This window comes from Maniola jurtina, chromosome 21 (genome assembly GCF_905333055.1).
Source record: "Maniola jurtina chromosome 21, ilManJurt1.1, whole genome shotgun sequence".
NCBI lineage: Eukaryota > Metazoa > Arthropoda > Insecta > Lepidoptera > Nymphalidae > Maniola > Maniola jurtina.
The window spans coordinates 2808469-2828460 of record NC_060049.1 but is presented as its reverse complement, the minus strand read 5'-3'; the positions used below and the strand labels follow the sequence as shown (position 1 = coordinate 2828460).

General features: G+C 39.1%; 1 protein-coding gene across 1 annotated transcript; it reads left to right on the top strand.

The window, feature by feature from the left end:
* Positions 1 to 3801: 3801 nt before the first annotated feature.
* On the top strand, positions 3802 to 19868 carry LOC123876313 (tryptophan 2,3-dioxygenase). Its single transcript, XM_045922535.1, has 10 exons — positions 3802 to 3964; positions 9879 to 10048; positions 10725 to 10858; positions 13398 to 13520; positions 14363 to 14454; positions 15303 to 15447; positions 16317 to 16438; positions 17134 to 17261; positions 17958 to 18051; positions 19011 to 19868. The coding sequence occupies exons 1-10, from the start codon at positions 3948 to 3950 to the stop codon at positions 19246 to 19248; spliced, it is 1263 nt and encodes a 420-aa protein (XP_045778491.1). The 5' UTR covers positions 3802 to 3947; the 3' UTR covers positions 19249 to 19868.
* The last annotated feature ends 124 nt before the right edge of the window (positions 19869 to 19992 follow it).

The following is a 19992-nucleotide window of genomic DNA, read 5'->3' as shown; positions in this document are numbered from 1 at the left end:
GTCAATTGGATGTCAACAATATGTTATTCAATTTGTCAGGAATGCCAGTATCTACAGCATTCCTCATTGTACCTATTTAGATAACCTTTTCCCACCTTTTTTTTTCTCTCGTCTGGCTTTACAAAGATTAGCCTATGTCAAGTTTGTAGTTATATTTTACAAGTTAGGGAAACTATATAAGTATGGACTTCGTCTGTGCCGGTGCTCGCAGACATACGCGCGGCGCCCCCTTAGAGCGCTTCCCAGTCAGTTCCAGCCATCGATGTATAGCACAAAAAAACACCAATGAAACACAAAAACCGGCCACTTTTAACAAAAAAAAATACTCCAAAAAGGCACAACACGCACGCCAGCAAACGCTAACCCAGACGAAGTCTCTTTTCCCGCCTTTTCCTTGTAAAATAATTAAACAAGGATGATACATAGATTACATAGACATAGTATAATATAAGGATGATAGCTCTGCGTAGGTACCTACTGGTACCTATAGTTTTTTTTACCTTCGTTTTTTTATACCTACTAATCACCTAAAATATTATTTTTAGGGTTCTGTACCCGAAGGTTACCAACGGAACCATATTATTAAGCCTCCGCTGTCCGTCCGTCTCAGTCTGTCTGTCGGCGGATTGTATCTCGTAAACCGTAATAGATAGAGACCATAGATCGGGCATAAATATTAGTTTCTAGAATATGTCTGCAAAATTTCATGGATTTTGGTTGCTTAATATTCAAATGAAATTGGAACTACATTTGTATGGAGCGAGTGACGGAGAGACCCCTCTAATGAAACGTCATTGATCGCACAAGTGATCGCATGGCAAAATATTATTATGGGGCGCCAGCCAGGTAACCTCCCAGTGTGCCTGGATGCTGCTGGTCCCTTTTGGATGCGTCCGAGGGGAAGAGCAGTGTTCGGGCCGGTGCGCCCCGGTAACATGGCTAATAATTTCTCTTCGGAGATATTGTTGGCTATGGCTAATGACCTGGCAGGGGGGGAGGTTTCTCCGCGTGTCCCTCTGACTAGCAGAGGGCACAGTGGATGAAGCGGAGGATGGGACGCGGGCGACGTGCGCGTCCCAAGGTCGGGGGACGCACTTCGTTGGTGCGTCCCGGAGGTGCGTCGATGGGGACCGAGCAGGTCCCCGGTGGAGGGTCTGCCTAAGCAGACGTCGCTGGCTGGGTCGCGGTTGTTTGCTTCGGCCGTTCCCGTGACCCAGTCGCCAGGCGACGCGCAGTAGCGCCGCTGGGGTTTAGTGGGTATTCCGGTCGCCTCTCGGCCGGCGAGTCCCACATACCCTCCCTCCGGGGGGGATGCGTAAATGCATTCCCCAGCGTCAACAAAAAAAAAAAAAAAAAAAAAAAAAAAAAAAAAAATGGCAAAATATTATTATGCTTATTCGAAAATGATTTCAATCACATCGATATGGCGTCAGATTCAAGGCTAAATTAATTGACTATTAATAACATTTAATAATAACTGTTTGTTTACGCTAAGTACCTACTTAGGTACCTAACTAAAATTTTCCGATTCGCATAGATGCTTCGATGGTTATTAGGTATTCTTTTTTAAGGATCCGTACTCAAAGGGTAAAAATGGAGCTCTATTAATGTTACTCTACTATCTGTCTGTCCGTCTGTCTGTCCGCGTGTCACTGCAGGTCTCCAGTTCGTAGACCAAATGAATTACAGATTTTGGTATTTGGTGTAGAACGTTGACCCAAAACCAAATATTGAATTAGAAATTCAATTTAATTATTTTTCAGGGGGGCTTCCATTCATGAGAAAGGAGCCGGAAAAATTGTCACCTTAGCATGTGGGGTATCATTGTTTCTAGAGCTCATTGAGTAGGGTAGGTACGAATATATTTTTTGGGTTTTTCTTTCACGGTTTGTTGTGATATCTAGCTCGGACATGAAATTTTTCTTGCATCCAAAATATTAGTACCTATATTGTTCATAATAATTATGTACGGAAACCTAAAAGAGAGAGGCCCTATTCGCACTTGATTGGTTTATGTATGTTTGTGTGGAGCATGGACGAATTTTCGAAACGGCTAAACCTATTTCGACAGGACTTTTGTAGACCGGTAGAGGAGTGATCTACTTATTACTCTTTTTATTCGATGTTAGCAAACGGGTTCAGAACTTCATGTCCTACGACATTAAAAAAACATATGTCCACGTGGTGAAACAAGCACAAAAATATGGCATTCAATTACAAATACTATTTCAAAACTTATTTAGGTAAGTACCTACTAAGTACATAATTAGTTGCGTACATAATGAATCAATATACCTACCTACATACTTGTTTTGATACGTAGATTAAATTACATTCATCCATAACAGTAGTTTGTGAGAGTGGGTCTCACATGGCAAGAAATGGCTGACGAAATCCACGAAACCGATGGAGTGTGCCGTCGTAAATTACAGTTTAGCTATCGTACAGAGGGACAATGAGTGTAACATTGACGCAATGGCGCAAGCGAACGAGAGGCATTGAGGGTTGAGGCCCTCTAACTCGCTTTTTTATGGGAGTGTGCTACATGCTAGAGTAAAATAAAATTATAATTACGAAATACTTCTGCAATAATCGTCGTTTTTGGGATTCCATATTTTCAAAGAAACAAAGGGGCCCTTATAGGATCCCTTCGTTGTCTGTCTGTCGTATGTCACCCATCATATCAAGGGAATCAAAACTTATAGAGTACTTCCAGTTGACCTAGAATCTTCTTGTATGGTCGCGTTGTAGTGATAGTACAGAGCTCTTGATGTGAGATTCCAAATCGCGTTTATCATAGGAAAAATAAAATGATTATGGTTTTGAATCTGGGTAAACCCAGCTTCGATTCTAAACTTGTGAAGACGCAAATATGCACTAACTAGTTACTGTGTTCTGTTGTGATGTAACGTAGCGTGACAGAAGGCGATAAAAGTCATTAAAATTTTGATGAAGACAATCAGTTTTAACCGTATGTCATCACACTAATATTATAAAGGAGAAAGTTTGTATGTGTGTGTGTGTGTGTATGTATGTTTGTTACTCCTTTACGCAAAAACTACTGACGGATTGAGCTGAAATTTAGAATGGAGATAGATTATACCCTGGATTAGCACATAGGCTACTTTTTGTCCCGGAAAATCAAAGAGTTCCCACCGGAATTTAAAAAAAACCCACATCCACGCGAACGAAGTCGCGGGCATCAGCTAGTCTACCATAAACTGTTATCACACTTCACACTTTTACAAAGGCGAAAGTTATTGTGTTTGTTACTCCTTCACGCAAAACTACTTGACGGATTTGGTGAAATTTGGAATAAAAATATATAATATCCTGGATTAGCACATAGGCTATTTTTTATCCCTGAAAATCAAAGAGTTCCCTCGGGATATTGAAAAACCTAGATCCACGTAGACGAAGTCGCGGGCATCAGCTAGTTTAAAATACTTGACTCTACTTTACTCTGTATGTACTGGTCCTAACCAGCTCGTCCCAAAAGCTCTGTTTCATATTACAGAACGCTCTAAGGCCCTTAAAAATATTAGATTTAAAAAAAACGCTTTTTTTTTTCTTTTTTTTTTTAAAAAAAGATTATTAGCCATGCTAATCATGACTAATATTCCCCTTTCCCCTCCAACTAAGCGCAAAGCTGTGTTAGGAGTAGGTACGACAATAGTGCAACGGGTGGGGTTTGAACCGCCGACCTATCGGAATTCAGTCCGCTCCTCAACCGTTGAGCTATTGAGGCTCTGTATGATTGTTAGACTTCGGTACCGTGGAATGTGACGAATCGCGCGGGTAAATCATTTTAGTGTTAAGAAAATACGCGGCAAGTGTGTGCGCGTCTTGTGAGTTACCGCGTGTGGATTTTTGAATTTGGAATTTTATTGACTTAACTTTGGAATTTTTAGTAGGAGGTTTCAAAGGATTTATTTTTATTAAAAAAAATGGCCTGCCCTATGCGGTGAGTTCAATTTTTATTTATGGTTTGTTTATTTTAAGCGTAAGTATTTAGCTACCTAAATACTTATACTTAGTAAAAAAATATGCAGAACAAAATAAAAGTTTTTTTAACGGACTGCAAAAAAAGGATTTTTCATTTTTTCACATTTTTAGGGTTCCGCACCTCAAAACGAAAAACGGAACCCTTATAGGATCACTTTGTTGTCTGTCTGTCTGTCTGTCAAGAAACCTATAGAGTACTGTACTTCCCGTTGTCCTAGAATCATGAAATTTGGCAGGTAGGTAGTACAAAGGCAGGAATAAATCTGAAAACCGCGAATTTGTGGTTACATCATTTAAAAAAAAATTATAATGTGTTTCAATTTTCAAAGTAAGATTATACCAAGTGGGGTATCATATGAAAGGGCTGTACCTGTACATTCTAAAACAGATTTTTATTTATTTTTATGCATAATAGTTTTTGATTTATCGTGCAAAATGTTGGAAAAAATACCCGAGTACGGAACCCTCAGTGCGCGAGTCTGACTCGCACTTGGCCGGTTTTTTTTTCATCATAGAACTTTTAGGTACGACGGCCTCAATGAATAGCAAAATAAGTACCTACCTAAGCCAACAATATTTTTAAACGTACCTATCCCATAAATCCACAATCAAGGATCTACCTAAATATTTTTTCCCTACTTTTCGATAGGCAGGTAGACAGGTTAAAATTTTACCTGCTAGAGCCTTATTATTTAGAGGTTTTTATTTGTACCAGAAAGTTGTGTTAATAAAAATAAAAATAAAGAAAAAGTGGACAGGGAAGCACTTAATATCTCTATAAGAGATCTCTACCAGTGAATAATCCATGCATCCATTCCTTCGTGAACGTAACCCTGAATCACTACTTTGATCTATACTAAAATTATAATAAGGTAAAGATTGTAAGTTTGTTTGTAGAAGGTAATCTCTGGAACTACTAAACCGATTTTGAAAATTCTTTCACCAAGGTATATTTTATTTTAAACACCCGTACACTGTGAAAAGCTGGGGCGAGTCGCTAGTGATGAATATATGTAGGTACTATTATATGATTAAATTATATATATTTAAAAACCAACTACCTTTTTAAATTTATTTCATTGAAAATATAACAATTACCTACTTATAACAATGATACATGAAGCCAAAAACTAAACTTAACTTTGGCTTAACTTAAGTATACTTAAAAAAGCTGTGATATTCTCGTGATTAGGACGACCGCCTCCTAATCGGAGGTCGGGGATTCGATCCTAGGCCCGCACCTCGAACACTTCGGAGCTAAGCGGAATTGCGACGGAGCGAATTGTACGTGCAATTGATAATGAAATTAATGTCGTGAAACTAATTTCGTAAAAATTACGCTTTATATGTGTTTTAAGTTATTAAAAATCATTTGCTTTAACGGTGAAGGAAATCATCGCGAGGAAACCTGCTGCATGCCTGAGAGTTCTCCATAATGATCTTACAGGTGTGTGAAATCTGCCAAACCGTACCTATTTGGCTAGCGTAGTAGATTATGGCCAAAACCCTTCCCAGTTCCCATTATGAGAGGACACCCGTGCTCAGTAGTGAGCCGGTCATGGGTTGATCATGATGATGATACTTACAATAATAAAGAGCCTCAATAGCTCAACCGGTAAAAGGAGTGGACTGAAAACCGAAAGGTCGACGGTTCAAACCCCGCCCGTTGCACTATTGTCGTACCTACTCCTAGCACAAGCCTGACGCTTAGTTGGAGAGGAAAGGGGAATATTAGTCATTTAACATGGCTAATATTCTTTTTTCAAAAAAAAATCATGCCCAAGTGGAATGATGCCAAGAATACTGATTAAAAGATTAGCTGCACTTCCGCGCAGAACAGTCAGGCTGATCCATTGCAACATTATACCTATAGTAGGCGACAGGTCGACATGGCAATCGGGTTGGGGACATCACACACCCGTACAGCTCCCGATAATCCGTGCGGGTTAGCGTGGGTAACGTGCGGGTGTACAAGGCGTCCCCCCGCCTCATACCCCGTTTGCCATGTCGACCTGTCGTGAACTGTACCTATGAAAAGTACTATCACGTATCAAGTTGAAAGCAGGTTCTACTGAAATAGCCGGAAGACAGGCAAGATTGATTGATTAGAAAGCGACTAATTTAATTACTTAGGTAAGTAAGTACCGATCCGCCCACAGAGAAAAAGCAGGTCTTATGTAGGTACCTAGTAATTCAATAGATTACTATCTACGAGTACTTTAGCAACCTCCACAAAGTATCTATATACTATACTAATAAATAAAATTGGAGTGTCTGTCTGTAATTTCGAAATAACTACCACATATTAAGGTCATATGGTTATTTGAACGATACCATAACTGAATCACACGTTTTTGAAATTATTGTCTGTCTGTCTGTCTGTCTGTCTGTTTGAAAAGGCTAATCTTGGGAACGGCTGAACCGATTTTGACGGGACTTTCACAGGCAAGTAGAGGATTGACCAGGGCGTAAAATAGGCTACTTTTTTAACCGACTTTTAAAAAGGGAGTTGTGTTTTTCTACCTATGTACACCGAAATCTCCGAGATTTCTGAACCGATTTGCGTCATTTCTTTTTTAATCGATAGAGGAACTTTGCGACATTGTTTCATAAAAAATTTGGAGTCCAACTCCTCAATCCTGATGCTGCAGGGGATCTGACCAATCCACGCGAGCGAAGCTGCGGGCATCAGCTAGTACTTAAATATAATGAACAATAACTTGATACTTAATAATAACACTACTCCGATCAGATGTAGGTGTGGATTACTTACCTGTGGTAACTTACCACTGGTAAGTTAAGTCAATAAGTAGCTGTGCCTAAGTGTGCATTACTAAGTCTATTAACATTTAATAGGTAAGTAGGATACTTAGGTAGAGATATTTGAATTTAATTTTTCGACACTAAAAGCTTAACCACTTAAAAGAGAAAAATTCAAAAATCTAAGTTTTTAGACCAAACTTCAGTTTTATACCTATACTTACTTACTGAAAAATATTATACGTAAATAGGTAAGTACCTACCTAACCAAGGTAGGTACAAGGTATATTGATTTCAAATTTTTCAATCCACGTATTACTTACGAAGTTATATATTGACTAATAATAATAAAACGTTATGCAAGCGCATCCAAAAAGGTTTTAGACACTACTTTGCGCATCTCTAAATCACAGTTAATACATAATAGCGAAAGAGCCATCGAATGCCAGTCCTTTGTATTGGCGTCACTCAGAAAAGCAGGTATTATTTAAATATTTTTATCGAATTATTGGAATGTCCTCTCAAACCAACACAAAAAACATCAGGTTCAATGTGTAGAGGTTATCCGAGAGTTTTAATCTAAACAAACTAATGCCAAAATAAATAATTTAATTAGAGCGTGATTGCTATCACAACATCTAATTATTCAGTTCACAATCCAAATACCGAAAATATGCGATATCGCTCCGAATCTCGAAAGGAGACTGAACTAAAACCTTCGAAACACCCGTATTTATGCAAGTTCAATCTTGTTGGCCTCCTAGCAACAGATTGTATGACATCGAATGAGCCAAATATCGATTTTATCAAACTACCTGCATTAGATAAATTAATAATTTTATATCATTGTTGACAATTCAAATCAATTTTTAAAAGTAACCTTACAGTTCGGCCGTCCTGAATTTAACACGTCCTCGTGTTTCTAATCAATCTTGTCATGTCAGTCGCGGGCTTCCCTGCCCTAAGTCAAATCCAAATCATGGGCTATCCTGCCCTCCGTCAAATCATTAAAACCTATCCATGAACTGCCGAACTATCAGTTTTAATATCAAATCAATAATACATCCAAACGACTAACCTCTCATTCGATGTACACGAAATCTGAATTACTTACTGCAAGTTACTTTTCACTTCACAAAAGATTAAATTCTTTAAAAAAACTAAAAAATTTAATCACCAAATCAAACTCAATAAAAATTTTAATCAAATGTGGGTTGTTTACAAAAAGGTACCAAAGCGAAATTAAGGCAAGGTGAGACACGTCCCGCTTCTGAATTATTGGCGTCACTCAGAAAAGCAGGTATTATTTAAATATTTTTATCAAATTATTGGAATGTCCTCTCAAACCAACACAAAAAACATCAGGTTCAATGTGTAGAGGTTATCCGAGAGTTTTAATCTAAACAAACTAATGCCAAAATAAATAATTTAATTAGAGCGTGATTGCTATCACAACATCTAATTATTCAGTTCACAATCCAAATACCGAAAATATGCGATATCGCTCCGAATCTCGAAAGGAGACTGAACTAAAACCTTCGAAACACCCGTATTTATGCAAGTTCAATCTTGTTGGCCTCCTAGCAACAGATTGTATGACATCGAATGAGCCAAATATCGATTTTATCAAACTACCTGCATTAGATAAATTAATAATTTTATATCATTGTTGACAATTCAAATCAATTTTTAAAAGTAACCTTACATTTGTTATTATATAAAAGCTGTTTCTCTGCGTACCTACTCAGCACAGGGAACAACGATCAGCGAAGTGAAGTTTGGATGATGGTGGCTTTGGGAGATAACAGGATTAACAAAGATGTTTCAGGGTGTCTGGCAGAGGGTTGGCACGACACTAGATGTATGGCAATGCATGAAGTGATTTCTAACACTATTCCACACAAAATATAAAAAATTACGTTTTATAATTTCATGAAGATTTATTACACCTTTTTCCCCTGTTATGATTCAAACTTCATTGTCGCTGATTCCTCCCTGTGTTGGGTACAATTCACAACACGCAGAGTTTTCAGCTTTTATAAAATAACGAAGGTCTAGCACGCGCTGGCTCTTAGTCCATAACGTAAATTAGGCGATAATAATTGGGCAGACGATGTACCTTTCTTTATCAAACTTGTCTGAGCCGGTGTAAAAACCAGTTATAGAGTGTTATCATTGTAAGTACCTAACATTTTTAGTAATAGGTAAGTATCAACCCGGTTCCATAAGACAAGATAAATAAGAAAAAAAACTGGCCAAGTGCGAGTGAGACTCGCGCACTGAGGGTTCCGTACTCGGGTATTTTTTCCAACATTTTACACAATAAATCAAAAACTATCATAGTTACATAAAAATCTGTTTTAGAATGTATATGTAAAGCCCTTTCATATGATACCCCGCCACTTGGTATAGTTATCTCACTTTGAAAATTGAAACATATTTTAATTTTTTTAAACGATGTAACCACAAATTCGCGGTTTTCAGACTTATTCCTGTACTTGTGCTATAAGACCTACCTACCTGCCGAATTTCATGATTCTAGGTCAACGGGAAGTACCCTATAGGTTTCTTGACAGACACGACGGACAGACAGACAGACAGATAGACAACAAAGTGATCCTATAAGGGTTCCGTTTTTCCTTTTCAGGTACGGAACCCTAAAATAAGCGATCTGTTGAACTTTCATCGTTCTGACCATTGACTTCGTCCGGGTGAATTAAGGTTTTCTTAGAATCCCTAGTTTGCTTATAATGCCATATTTGCCATAAAAAAAATAAAAAAGATCTGTCCAGTAGTTTGAGCTGTGTTTGATAGTTAATTCCATAGACTTACGATTTCTAAACCTATGGTTAATTCAATGAAATAATATTTAGACAAGCTGATGCCCGCGACTTCATCCGCGTGGATTTGGTTTTTAAAATCCCATGGAAACTCTTTGATTTTCCGGGTTAAAACGTAGCCTACTTATGTCATTCTCCACGTATTTGACTATATCCATGCTACGAACCACGTTGCCCCGTTGCGACGTGATTGAAGAACAAACGAACAAACACTTTCGCATCTATAATATGGGTACCTACTACCTAGTGATTATTATTAATGTGATTTTACAGGTCGGTGACAGATGACCCAGCTCAGGATGGCGATCACCTGGGCAACGAGGCGGGAATGCTCTACGGAGAATACCTGATGCTGGACAAATTGCTCAGCGCTCAGAGGATGCTCAGCGCTGAGTCTTCCAAGCCAGTCCACGATGAGCATCTGTTCATAGTGACACATCAAGGTGGGTTACATTTTTAGGGTACCGTACCTCAAAAGAAACAATGAAATCCTTATAGGATCACTTTGTTGTCTGTCGTGTCTGTCAAGAATAGCTATAAGTATATAGGGTACGTAGGTACTTCCCGTTGACCTAGAATCATGAAAGGCAGGTAGGTAGGCCTTGTAGCAAGTACAAGTACCGAAAAGGGAAAAATCTGAAAACCCTGAATTTGTGGTTACAATATCACAAAATAAAGTGTTAATGAACAAAAATAAACAATTAGTATTTTAAATTTTCAAAGTGCGATAACTATACCAAATACAATAACTATAAAAAAAGACTAACCTGAACATTCTAAAACAGATTTTTATTTATTTTTTGCTTAATAGTTTTTGATTTACTGTGTAAAATGTCGGAAAAAATACCCGAATAGGTACGTACGGAATCCTCGGTGCGCGAGTCTGACTCGCACTTAGCTGGGTTTTTCTATACGTACCTACTTTTCTAGCATGCATAGGAATTTTTGAGCTAAGAAAAAATAGAATTACATAGTTTTTAATAATTATTCACATGTCCATAGGGATGTTATAAAAATACCTATAGATTCTTTAAATCCATCTATAATAGGTAGGTACATAATATAGATCCTTTCTCAAGTCGAAAAATGACTTATATGAATAAATCGCCATTGTTTCAGCATACGAGCTCTGGTTCAAACAGATAATCTTCGAGGTGGACTCCGTGCGGTGTTTGCTGGACGTGGAAGGACTGGACGAGAGCCACACCATGGAGATTCTGAAGAGGCTCAACAGAATCGTGCTTATTCTTAAGGTAAAGAGAACATTTTTTTAAATCGATAGATTACTAAATGATGCCCGCGACTTCGTCCGCGTGGATTTAGGTTTTTATAATATCCCGTGGGAACTCTTTTCGTTTCCGGAATAAAACGTTGCCTTTGTCTTTAAGAATCCCGTGGAAACTCTTTGCTTTGCTGAGATAAAAAGTAGCCTACCTTATGTCCATACCCGGGATTCATTTGTTGGAACGATTTCATCAAAGTCGGTTAAACTGTTGGGCCGTGAAAAGCTAGCAGACAGACAGACAGACACACTTTCGCATTTATAATCGTAAGTACGGATAACGCTGGGCTGAGAACAGACCTGCTGGTAAGTGATGAAACAGGTTTTAAGTTGGAGCGCGCTTATCTATAAGTACATATAATAAAATTGTAGAAAAGTGGTGTCTGTACAATGGAAATATATAAAAAAAAGTAGCAGGGGTTGTTATTATATCGATGCCGAACCCGAAATTGTAATCAATTTTTTTTTGTCTGTTTGTCTGTTTGTCTGTGTGTTTGTGCACGCTAATATCAGAAACGGCTTATTCGATTTAGATACGGTTTTCACTAATATATTTAAGTAAGCTTCACTTAACATTTAGTGTTTATTTCATGTCAATCGGTTCATAAATAAAAAAGTTATGTCAATTTAAAGAATCACGCTGCCCGAAAAGTCACTATTCCACGCGAACGAAGTCGCGGGCACAGCTAGTCTAGAATATGCCTATTGACTTAGGTACCTAACTACGTACCTTGAAGGTACCTATGCAATGTAATATTTAAAAGTGGAGGAGAAAACTGATGTCATATCCTAGCGCTTCGAAGTAGAAACGAAGAGACAACGTGTAAATGAGGATACTTGAAGCGGTGGTAGAGTGGTTGAGGCGTCCGCCTACTCTTCTCTCTGGGCATGCAGCCGCAGGCTTCCTTACAATATTTCCCTTAATACTCCTATTAACAATATTACGTTAAACATAATGATATTTTGACTAAACGCGCATAACTCCGAAAAGTTGGAGGTTCCCCGGATCGAAAGCTGGAGTCAATCTCATCTCCCTCTCATTTATATAGGAGACCGAGGATATCGCCGCTTTTTTAAGGTCTAACTGTAAACTGTCTCATCCTAATTGTGAAAAAAAAAACTTACCTTGAAAAAACCTTGGATTGCTTTCATCAAATCGAGTTGAGCGCCAATTCAAACTTTACACATAAAATAATACCTAAAAGTGATTGAACAAATTAATTATTTATCATATTTAAGCGCACGTATCACATTGTTTTGATATTAAATTACGCATAGGCCCGATAAAGTGATAAATTAACTTCTAAGAGCCCTGACATTCGACCCGGGCGCGTTCCATCACTTTTATCGAAAATACTAGTGACGTAGGTATGCTGACTGACTGCTCTCATGTTTTGATGCTATGATAATATGACATGACAAAAACATATTACATAGTGTGGCTTAATAGGTTTTCACAAGGACAAGCAATTAGCAAGGGTACGGAGTAAACAACAAGGTAGAGTGTTTATGAATTAGCTATATAGGTAGGTAGGTACGTACGTAAGTTGTTACTAAGAACTCAGCAGAAATCTTTTTACGTTTGCCTAAATCAGAGTGGACTATGTACCATCATAATATTATTGACTCATTTCGGAGTAAACTGCCATAATATAACGTTCATTTATTTTAATGTCAGCATTTTAAGTTTACATTACCTAGCTAGACACAACATTCTACCAATTCACTTTCTATACACTAGGTATATTACTATACTATTAAACTATAATATACGTTTATTATATTATATTAATATTATAAATGCGAAAGTATGTCTGTCTGTCTGTCTGCTACCTTTTCACGGCCCAACCGTTTAACCGATTCTAACGTTTGGTACAGGGTTAGCTTATATCCCAGGGACGACGGACATAGGCTACTTTTTATCCTGGAAAATCAAAGAGGGGAACTCTTCTCAACTCACGGGATTCCTAAAAACCCAGCCGCTTAACCGATTTGTATGAAATTTGGTACCGAAGCAGCTTGCGTCCTTGTAATTGACATAGGCAAATTTTTATCCCGGAAAATCAAACAGTTACCACGGGATCTTTAAAACCTAAATCCACGCGGACGACGTCACTGGCATCCTCTAGTAATCTATATACATATAATAAAATTGTAGAAAAGCCGATGCCGAACCCGAAATTGTAATTTTTTTTTGTCTGTTTGTCTGTTTGTTTGTGCACGCTAATATCAGAAACGGCTTATTCGATTTAGATACGGTTTTCACTAATATATTGTAGTAAGCTTCACTTAACATTTAGTGTTTATTTCTTGTCAATCGGTTCATAAATAAAAAAGTTATGTCAATTTAAAGAATCACGGCAGAATCAGAAAAAATATGCTGCCCGAAAAGTCACTATTCCACGCGAACGAAGTCGTGGGCACAGCTAGTAATAAATAAAATCCATCACCACTCTTATAAAGTTAGAGGGTACCCTTAAACAGTTAATATTTTAGTTTTTCCAATCCAGCTTCTAGTAGACCAAGTGATGATCCTTGAAACCATGACACCACTGGACTTCATGGACTTCAGGCACTACCTCCGCCCCGCTTCCGGATTCCAGAGCTTACAGTTCCGGCTTTTGGAAAACAAGGTAGAATGCCTTTTTTTTCAACTTAAATATTACAACTAGCCTTATCTAATTAATGTACTGTACGGGAGCGGTGTCTGTGTGCTCGACCGTACCAATAGGGAAATTTCCCAACCGAGCGGTGTTGTGCTCGGTAGCGCCAGCTGGGCCGACGGTAGTGCGTCGAAACTCCTATATATAGTGCAATCTGGTAAACGCTCTGTCAATGCGATTGGAAGTTGCGTGTTTCTCCTTGTATTCCAATCAAGCTACCCGTGCTGCCATCTAGGCGTAAGTCGTGAGTTATTAGGCTGGGGTTCGTGTTTCGAGCGTTGTTGATTGATTGAGTTTAGAAGCGACATCTTCTTGCGAATGTGGCAACCGCTACAGTACATATCATGCCTATACGTGGAATGGTGCCAAGAATACTGGCTGCATTTCCGCGCTGGACAGCCAGGTTGATCCGTTGCCCAAAAAATGAGCCAGCCCTTTTGTCACGCGGGTAGAATTGAATTTCATTAGATAGGTGTACATATTCATATTATAATTCATAGTTGCAACTTGCTATCATGATCAACCCATCGTCAGCTCACTACAGACCACGGGTCTCCTCTCAGAATGAGAAAGATTTTGGCCATGATCTACCACGCTGGCCAAATACGGATTGGCAGACTTCACACACCTATGAGAACATTATGGAGAACTCTCAGGCATGCAGGTTTCCTCGCGATGTTTTCCTTCACCGTTAAAGAAGTGACATAAAGCGAGATCATCATCATCATCATCATTTTATCGAGATTGCATTTATCTGCTCCAAATTTTATCAGAAGCTTTGATTTGACCACTTAAATTAATAATCTTTTCAGTTGGGCCTGAAGCAAGCGTTACGGGTAAAATACAACCAGAACTACCAAACTGTATTTGGAGACGATCCAGAAGCTATGGACTCTCTACATAAGTAAGTTTTTTTTTATTCACTATAGGCAAGCGCTTGACCATAATCACACCTGATGGAAAGTGATGATGTGGTCTAAGATGAGACGCGTTTACCTAGAAGGTGCCTATTACTCTTGTTTTAAAGATACCCGAATTGTAATTGGTAAGTTATACCTAGCTACTGCAGCAAAATAGGCATTAAGCGCGCAAAAGTCCAATCTGAAGTTGCCACATTATAGTGTTCGCAGGCCAGCTAAATATCAAACACACAAGCTTGCGAGATATGTTTTTACCCGACTGCGACAAAGCCAAAAGGAAGGGTAATGATTTTAGCAGTCTGTGTATGTTTGTATCCAGATTCTGTGTGTTTCACCGTAGTGCCTAAACTACTGGGCCGATTTGGATGAATGAGGTGTCAATTGATTCGTTGTAAGGGTCCGGGTGACATAGGTTATATTTTATACGAAAAAAATTGAATTTATTAAGACAATCGCAGTTGGGTTTTACATTGTTTAACTTTATTTGTACAATGTGCACTTACATCATATTGATATTAAATTATTTGTATTACGCGCACCTAAAGTGCTCATAGCAAAAGCTTAAATAATTTCAGATCTTTTTTCGGAGAAAAGTAATGTTCGCGCCACTTCGATCCGTAGGTATTTAAAAAAATAGCCGCCAAACAGTGCAGCCGCTATCTTTACCGAGATGTTTCAAATTAACAAGTACATACAATAGGTAGGTTAAAAGCTCAATTTTTTACTACCTACATGATATCATAGAAAACCTTTTGCGTACACATTTGCAAAAATGGAATTCCGAGCGCGTTTAGTTTCTTCAACCACGCACTGTATTTTTTTTAAATTTCAGATCCGAAGAGGAGCCTGCCCTCTTAGCCTTGATAGAGCGGTGGTTGGAGCGCACGCCGGGACTAATAACCCACGGGTTTGACTTCTGGGGCAAATTCCAGGCAGCGGTTGACAAAATGATCACAGAAGCCATTGATGAAGCTATGGTAAGATTTATGTAAATGTCTGTCAGCTGAACTCATGTGTTAGTCGGAATATGCTCGACTAGTTTCGAACCTATCCTACACACCTAAAATTTTTTTTTATGCAGATACAAGGATACAAGTTAGCCTTTGACCGCATTCTGGTGGCAAGTGATGATGCAGTCTAAAATGGAAGCGAGCTAACCTAAAAGGGGTATGCTAGTTACCCCGCCATACCCCGCTAAATCGCTTGGCGGCACGGCTTTGCTAATAGGGTGACTAGCCACGGCCGAAGCCTCCCACCAGACCAGATCAGAGATTTAGAAATTACAAAATCCCAAACCCCTGCCGGGAATCGAACCCGGGACCTCCCACTAATAAGACCAGCGCTTACCACTGCGCCAGGGAGGTTGCCACTTTTTAACCCCCGACCCAAAAAGAGGGGTGTTATTAACCCCCGACCCAAAAAGAGGGGTGTTATAAGTTTGACGTGTGTGTCTGTGTATCTGTGTATCTGTGTATCTGTCTGTGGCGTCGTAGCGCCTAAACGAATGAACCGATTTTAATTTAGTTTTTTTTGTTTGAAAGGTGGCTTGATCGAGAGTGTTCTTAGCTATAATCTAAAAAAATTGGTTCAGCCGTTTAAGAGTTATCAGCTCTTTTCTAGTTTTCTTGTAGAAAAGAAGGTTAGATAACCGTTAGGTTCATAATATTATGTCAATTGACAAATGTCAAGCTGTCAAGATGGACGTTGCCTAAATACATATAATTATTTCATCGATGTATATTTGAAAATGATGTTTTGGAAAACTCAAATACTTTGGATCGTCGGGGGTGTTATAAATTTTTAATTTACACTTGTACTTTAACAAGTCTTACTTCAATACTTCCAGCTGGAACCAAACGAGACGGTGCGTCGTCATCGCTTGCAGGACGCAGAGAATCGTCGGGAGACGTACCGCTCCATCTTCGACCCCGCTGTGCACGACGCCCTACGCTCCCGGGGAGAGAGACGGTAAGGACGAGTGTGGGTGCCTATCAGAATGACCTTTTCGCTGAAAGACAATTCACGTTGGATGACATGAAAGCAAAGAACCTAGTAAGCCGAAAACCAAGATGGCGGATTCCAAAATGGCTGCCATGAAAATAGAATAAAAATTATGTGTTGTTTCTTGTAAATGTGATGGTACAGAACCTTTCGCGTGCGAGTCTGACACGCACTTAACCAGATTTTTAGAAACAAGCGGGCGGGTCACCTGATGTTAAGTGATTCCTGATTACCGCCGCCCATAAACATTTGCAGCACCAGAGGTACCACCGATGCGTTGCCGGTCTTTCAGGGATTTGTTGGTCCGCCCTTGAATAACCTCAATAATCTAGTAGGAACACCGCCTATGGGAGTTGATTCCACAGTTTGTATGTGTGTGGAAAAAAAAGTCTGGCACAACGGGCACTCAGGTGGTGAGAGTGAAATTGCTTGCGGTGGCGTACGGTGCGGTTGTAGAAAAAGGAGGGTGGAATGAGATCAATCAGCTCTTCAGAGCACTTGGCACTCCCCATTATAAAGGCGATAAAACAAGCAAAGAGAGCTAACGTCGCTGCGGTGCTCGAGGCTTTTTAACGAGCCAGTTCGTTTGGGATCGTCCAAGAGTCGAACAGCCCGCCTTCCGATCCGATCAAATGTCTGAAAATCGATTTAATCTGTTCTAGATTGTCGCACCGAGCGCTGCAAGGTGCGATCATGATCACGTTCTACCGCGACGAGCCGCGCTTCTCCCAGCCGCATCAGCTGCTCACGCTGCTCATGGACATGGACAGTCTCATCACCAAGTGGCGCTGTGAGTATACCATCACACCTCAGCAGGTCAATTTTTTTTTTAATTTATAGACTAGCGCATGGCTGCAATCAGAACTGCTGGCAAGTGATGATGCAGCCTAAGATGGAGCATGCCTGCCTAGAAGATGCCTATTCACTCTTGACTTATATTAAAATTGGAGCAGAAAACTGATGTCAGCAGGGCGTTCCATATCCTAGCGGTTCGAATTAGAAATGAGTTACATAGGTGTAACGATTCCCCAAAAATTTGAGACTGCGTTTATATTGCACAAAGAGAATGATAGTTAATTTTGCCCATCAGAAGTTTTGGCAACTTTATTTAATTTTATTTTGTATTCATTATAGAATTGCGCTTGCGCTTGACCACAATCACACCTAATGGAAAGTGATGATGTGGCCTTAGATGGGATGCGTTTACCTAGAAGATGCCTATTCACTCTTGTTTTAAAGATAAAGATAAGATTTAAGGATTGTGATTAGTAGGCAACTCAGATCGCGGAAGAGTAGGTATTCCAAACCTTAGCCATGCGCATGAGGAACGATGACGCAAAACGTTTCGTGCGTGTAGATGGGATGTCGAGGACATAAAAATGGAATTTTAATTCGTCAAGGCATAAGGCTGTTTAAAATCTATGTAAATGTCAAATTCATAAATTAAATCTACCCACAAAATACATATTCTCCATGTGTTTCACAGATAATCACGTGATAATGGTTCAACGTATGATTGGCTCACAGCAACTCGGTACAGGCGGTTCTTCCGGGTATCAGTATCTTCGTTCGACTCTTAGGTAAGCACTCATTTAAGTATTTACCACTGTGGGTAGTTTCGATAACTGCAAAGTGTCGCTACTAGATGGCATTAACAGTTGCTTCAGTACTGAGTGAAAATATTACATAACTAGCTGATGCCCGCAGCTTCGCCCGCGTGGATTTAGGTTTCTAAAAATCCCTTGGGAAATTTGGATTTCCCAAGACAAAAGTAGCCTATCCGTAATAGCCAGTCCCTGGAATGCAACGTGTTTCTGTACCACGTAATGAGTGGTATGCAATTCCGTACAGCATCAAGGTTGAGAAGTTAGGTCCTCGAGGTCTACGACAAAGTCTTTATTTGGTATAGCTGATAATATCTATTATCTCAAATTTCGGCACAGGCAGCAAGTGAACCTTGGCCTAGCGGTCGGGGCATTTAGTGCGAACCCAGAAGACGTAGGTCCGAATCTTGCCAGTTCCGCAATTTTCGATATGTTTTTTAAAAAACCGGCCAAGTGCGAGTCAGACTCGCGCACCGAGGGTACTCGGGTATTTTTCCGATATTTAGCATGATAAAAACTATTATGCTTAAAAATAAATAAAAATCGGTTTTAGAATGTAGCCTGTAGGTACAAGTAAAATCCTTTCATAATGATACCCCACTTGGTAGTTATCTTACTTTGAAAATTAAAACACATATATGAATATTTTTTTTCTGTGATATAACTACAAATTCACGGTTTTCGTATTTATTCCTTTACGTACTTGTGCTATAAGAGCTACCTACCTGCCAAATTTTATAATTCTAGTTCAACGGGAAGTACCCTATAGGTTTTCTTGACAGACACGGACGGACGGACGGACGGACGGACGGACTAACAGACAGACAGACAACAAAGTGATCCTATAAGGGTTCCGTTTTTCCTTTTGAGGATGACGGAACCCTAAAAATTTGTAAATAGACCTCGGAATGTAACTAAGAACATTTTTTTTACAGTGATCGCTACAAAGTCTTCCTAGACCTGTTCAACTTGTCGACATTCCTTCTGCCGCGATCCCTCATCCCGCCCCTCGACGACGGGATAAAGAAGGACCTGAACCTCACATGGGGAGATCACATCAGGGAGAACGGTCACGGCGCGGACGGAAATAGGGAAAAACAGCAAAATGGGGAAAACCATCAGAATGGATTGGAAGCGTTTTCCGAGCTGTCTTTGAATGATGAAACTTTATAACAATAGTTACCTACCCACTAGTTAGGTACCTACTGTATACAGGATGTTATACAATATATTATATTGCACTACACGCTGTATACAGTAATATACTACATATACTGGAACAATAGATTATTTGACGTGATAATTTCATAAAACAATAAACTGATTGGTCTAGTAAAGTGGAGACGTCTTCAAAGACGTCTCCACTTTACTCATCATCAATGGAAACGAATTCTTAGGCCGCCCGACCTATACATAATATACATACTTGCTCAGTTCGGCTTTTCCTAGGAAGGAAGGTCACACACTGAATCAATTGAACTCGGCGAAAAGGCGAACGCTAAGACCCAAATAACACTCGATTTTAGCCTCGAGGCTTTGTCGGTCGGGTGAGCCGAATGAGAGTTCAACATTGTATATCAGGTGGATTTCGTTGTTCAATAAAAGTTGTGGAATCGAATGAGTATAATAGCAACCCGTCATTTGTAGATATTTCATTTCTCCTTTCTGCAAGTATTTCCGCAAATATTATTTTAATAAACACGATTTTTTATTCGAGTTCAATTTAAATGTAACAATTAGGTTAAAAAAACGAAATTGTAACTGACAATAAATAAAACTGCCTTAAAACATGATATTCAATTTTTATTGTTAAATATATAAAACCGTTACAAAATTAAGTCTTTGAATTTGTAATACACTTTACTATAATTATTATCATTATCATTATTAATATTATAATATCATTATTAATATTAT

Coding starts and splice junctions, on each gene's coding strand:
- LOC123876313 (XM_045922535.1), top strand. Junction 10,859..13,397: donor GAATCGTGCTTATTCTTAAG/GTAAAGAGAACA, acceptor TTTCCAATCCAG/CTTCTAGTAGACCAAGTGAT. Junction 16,439..17,133: donor CGCTCCCGGGGAGAGAGACG/GTAAGGACGAGT, acceptor AATCTGTTCTAG/ATTGTCGCACCGAGCGCTGC.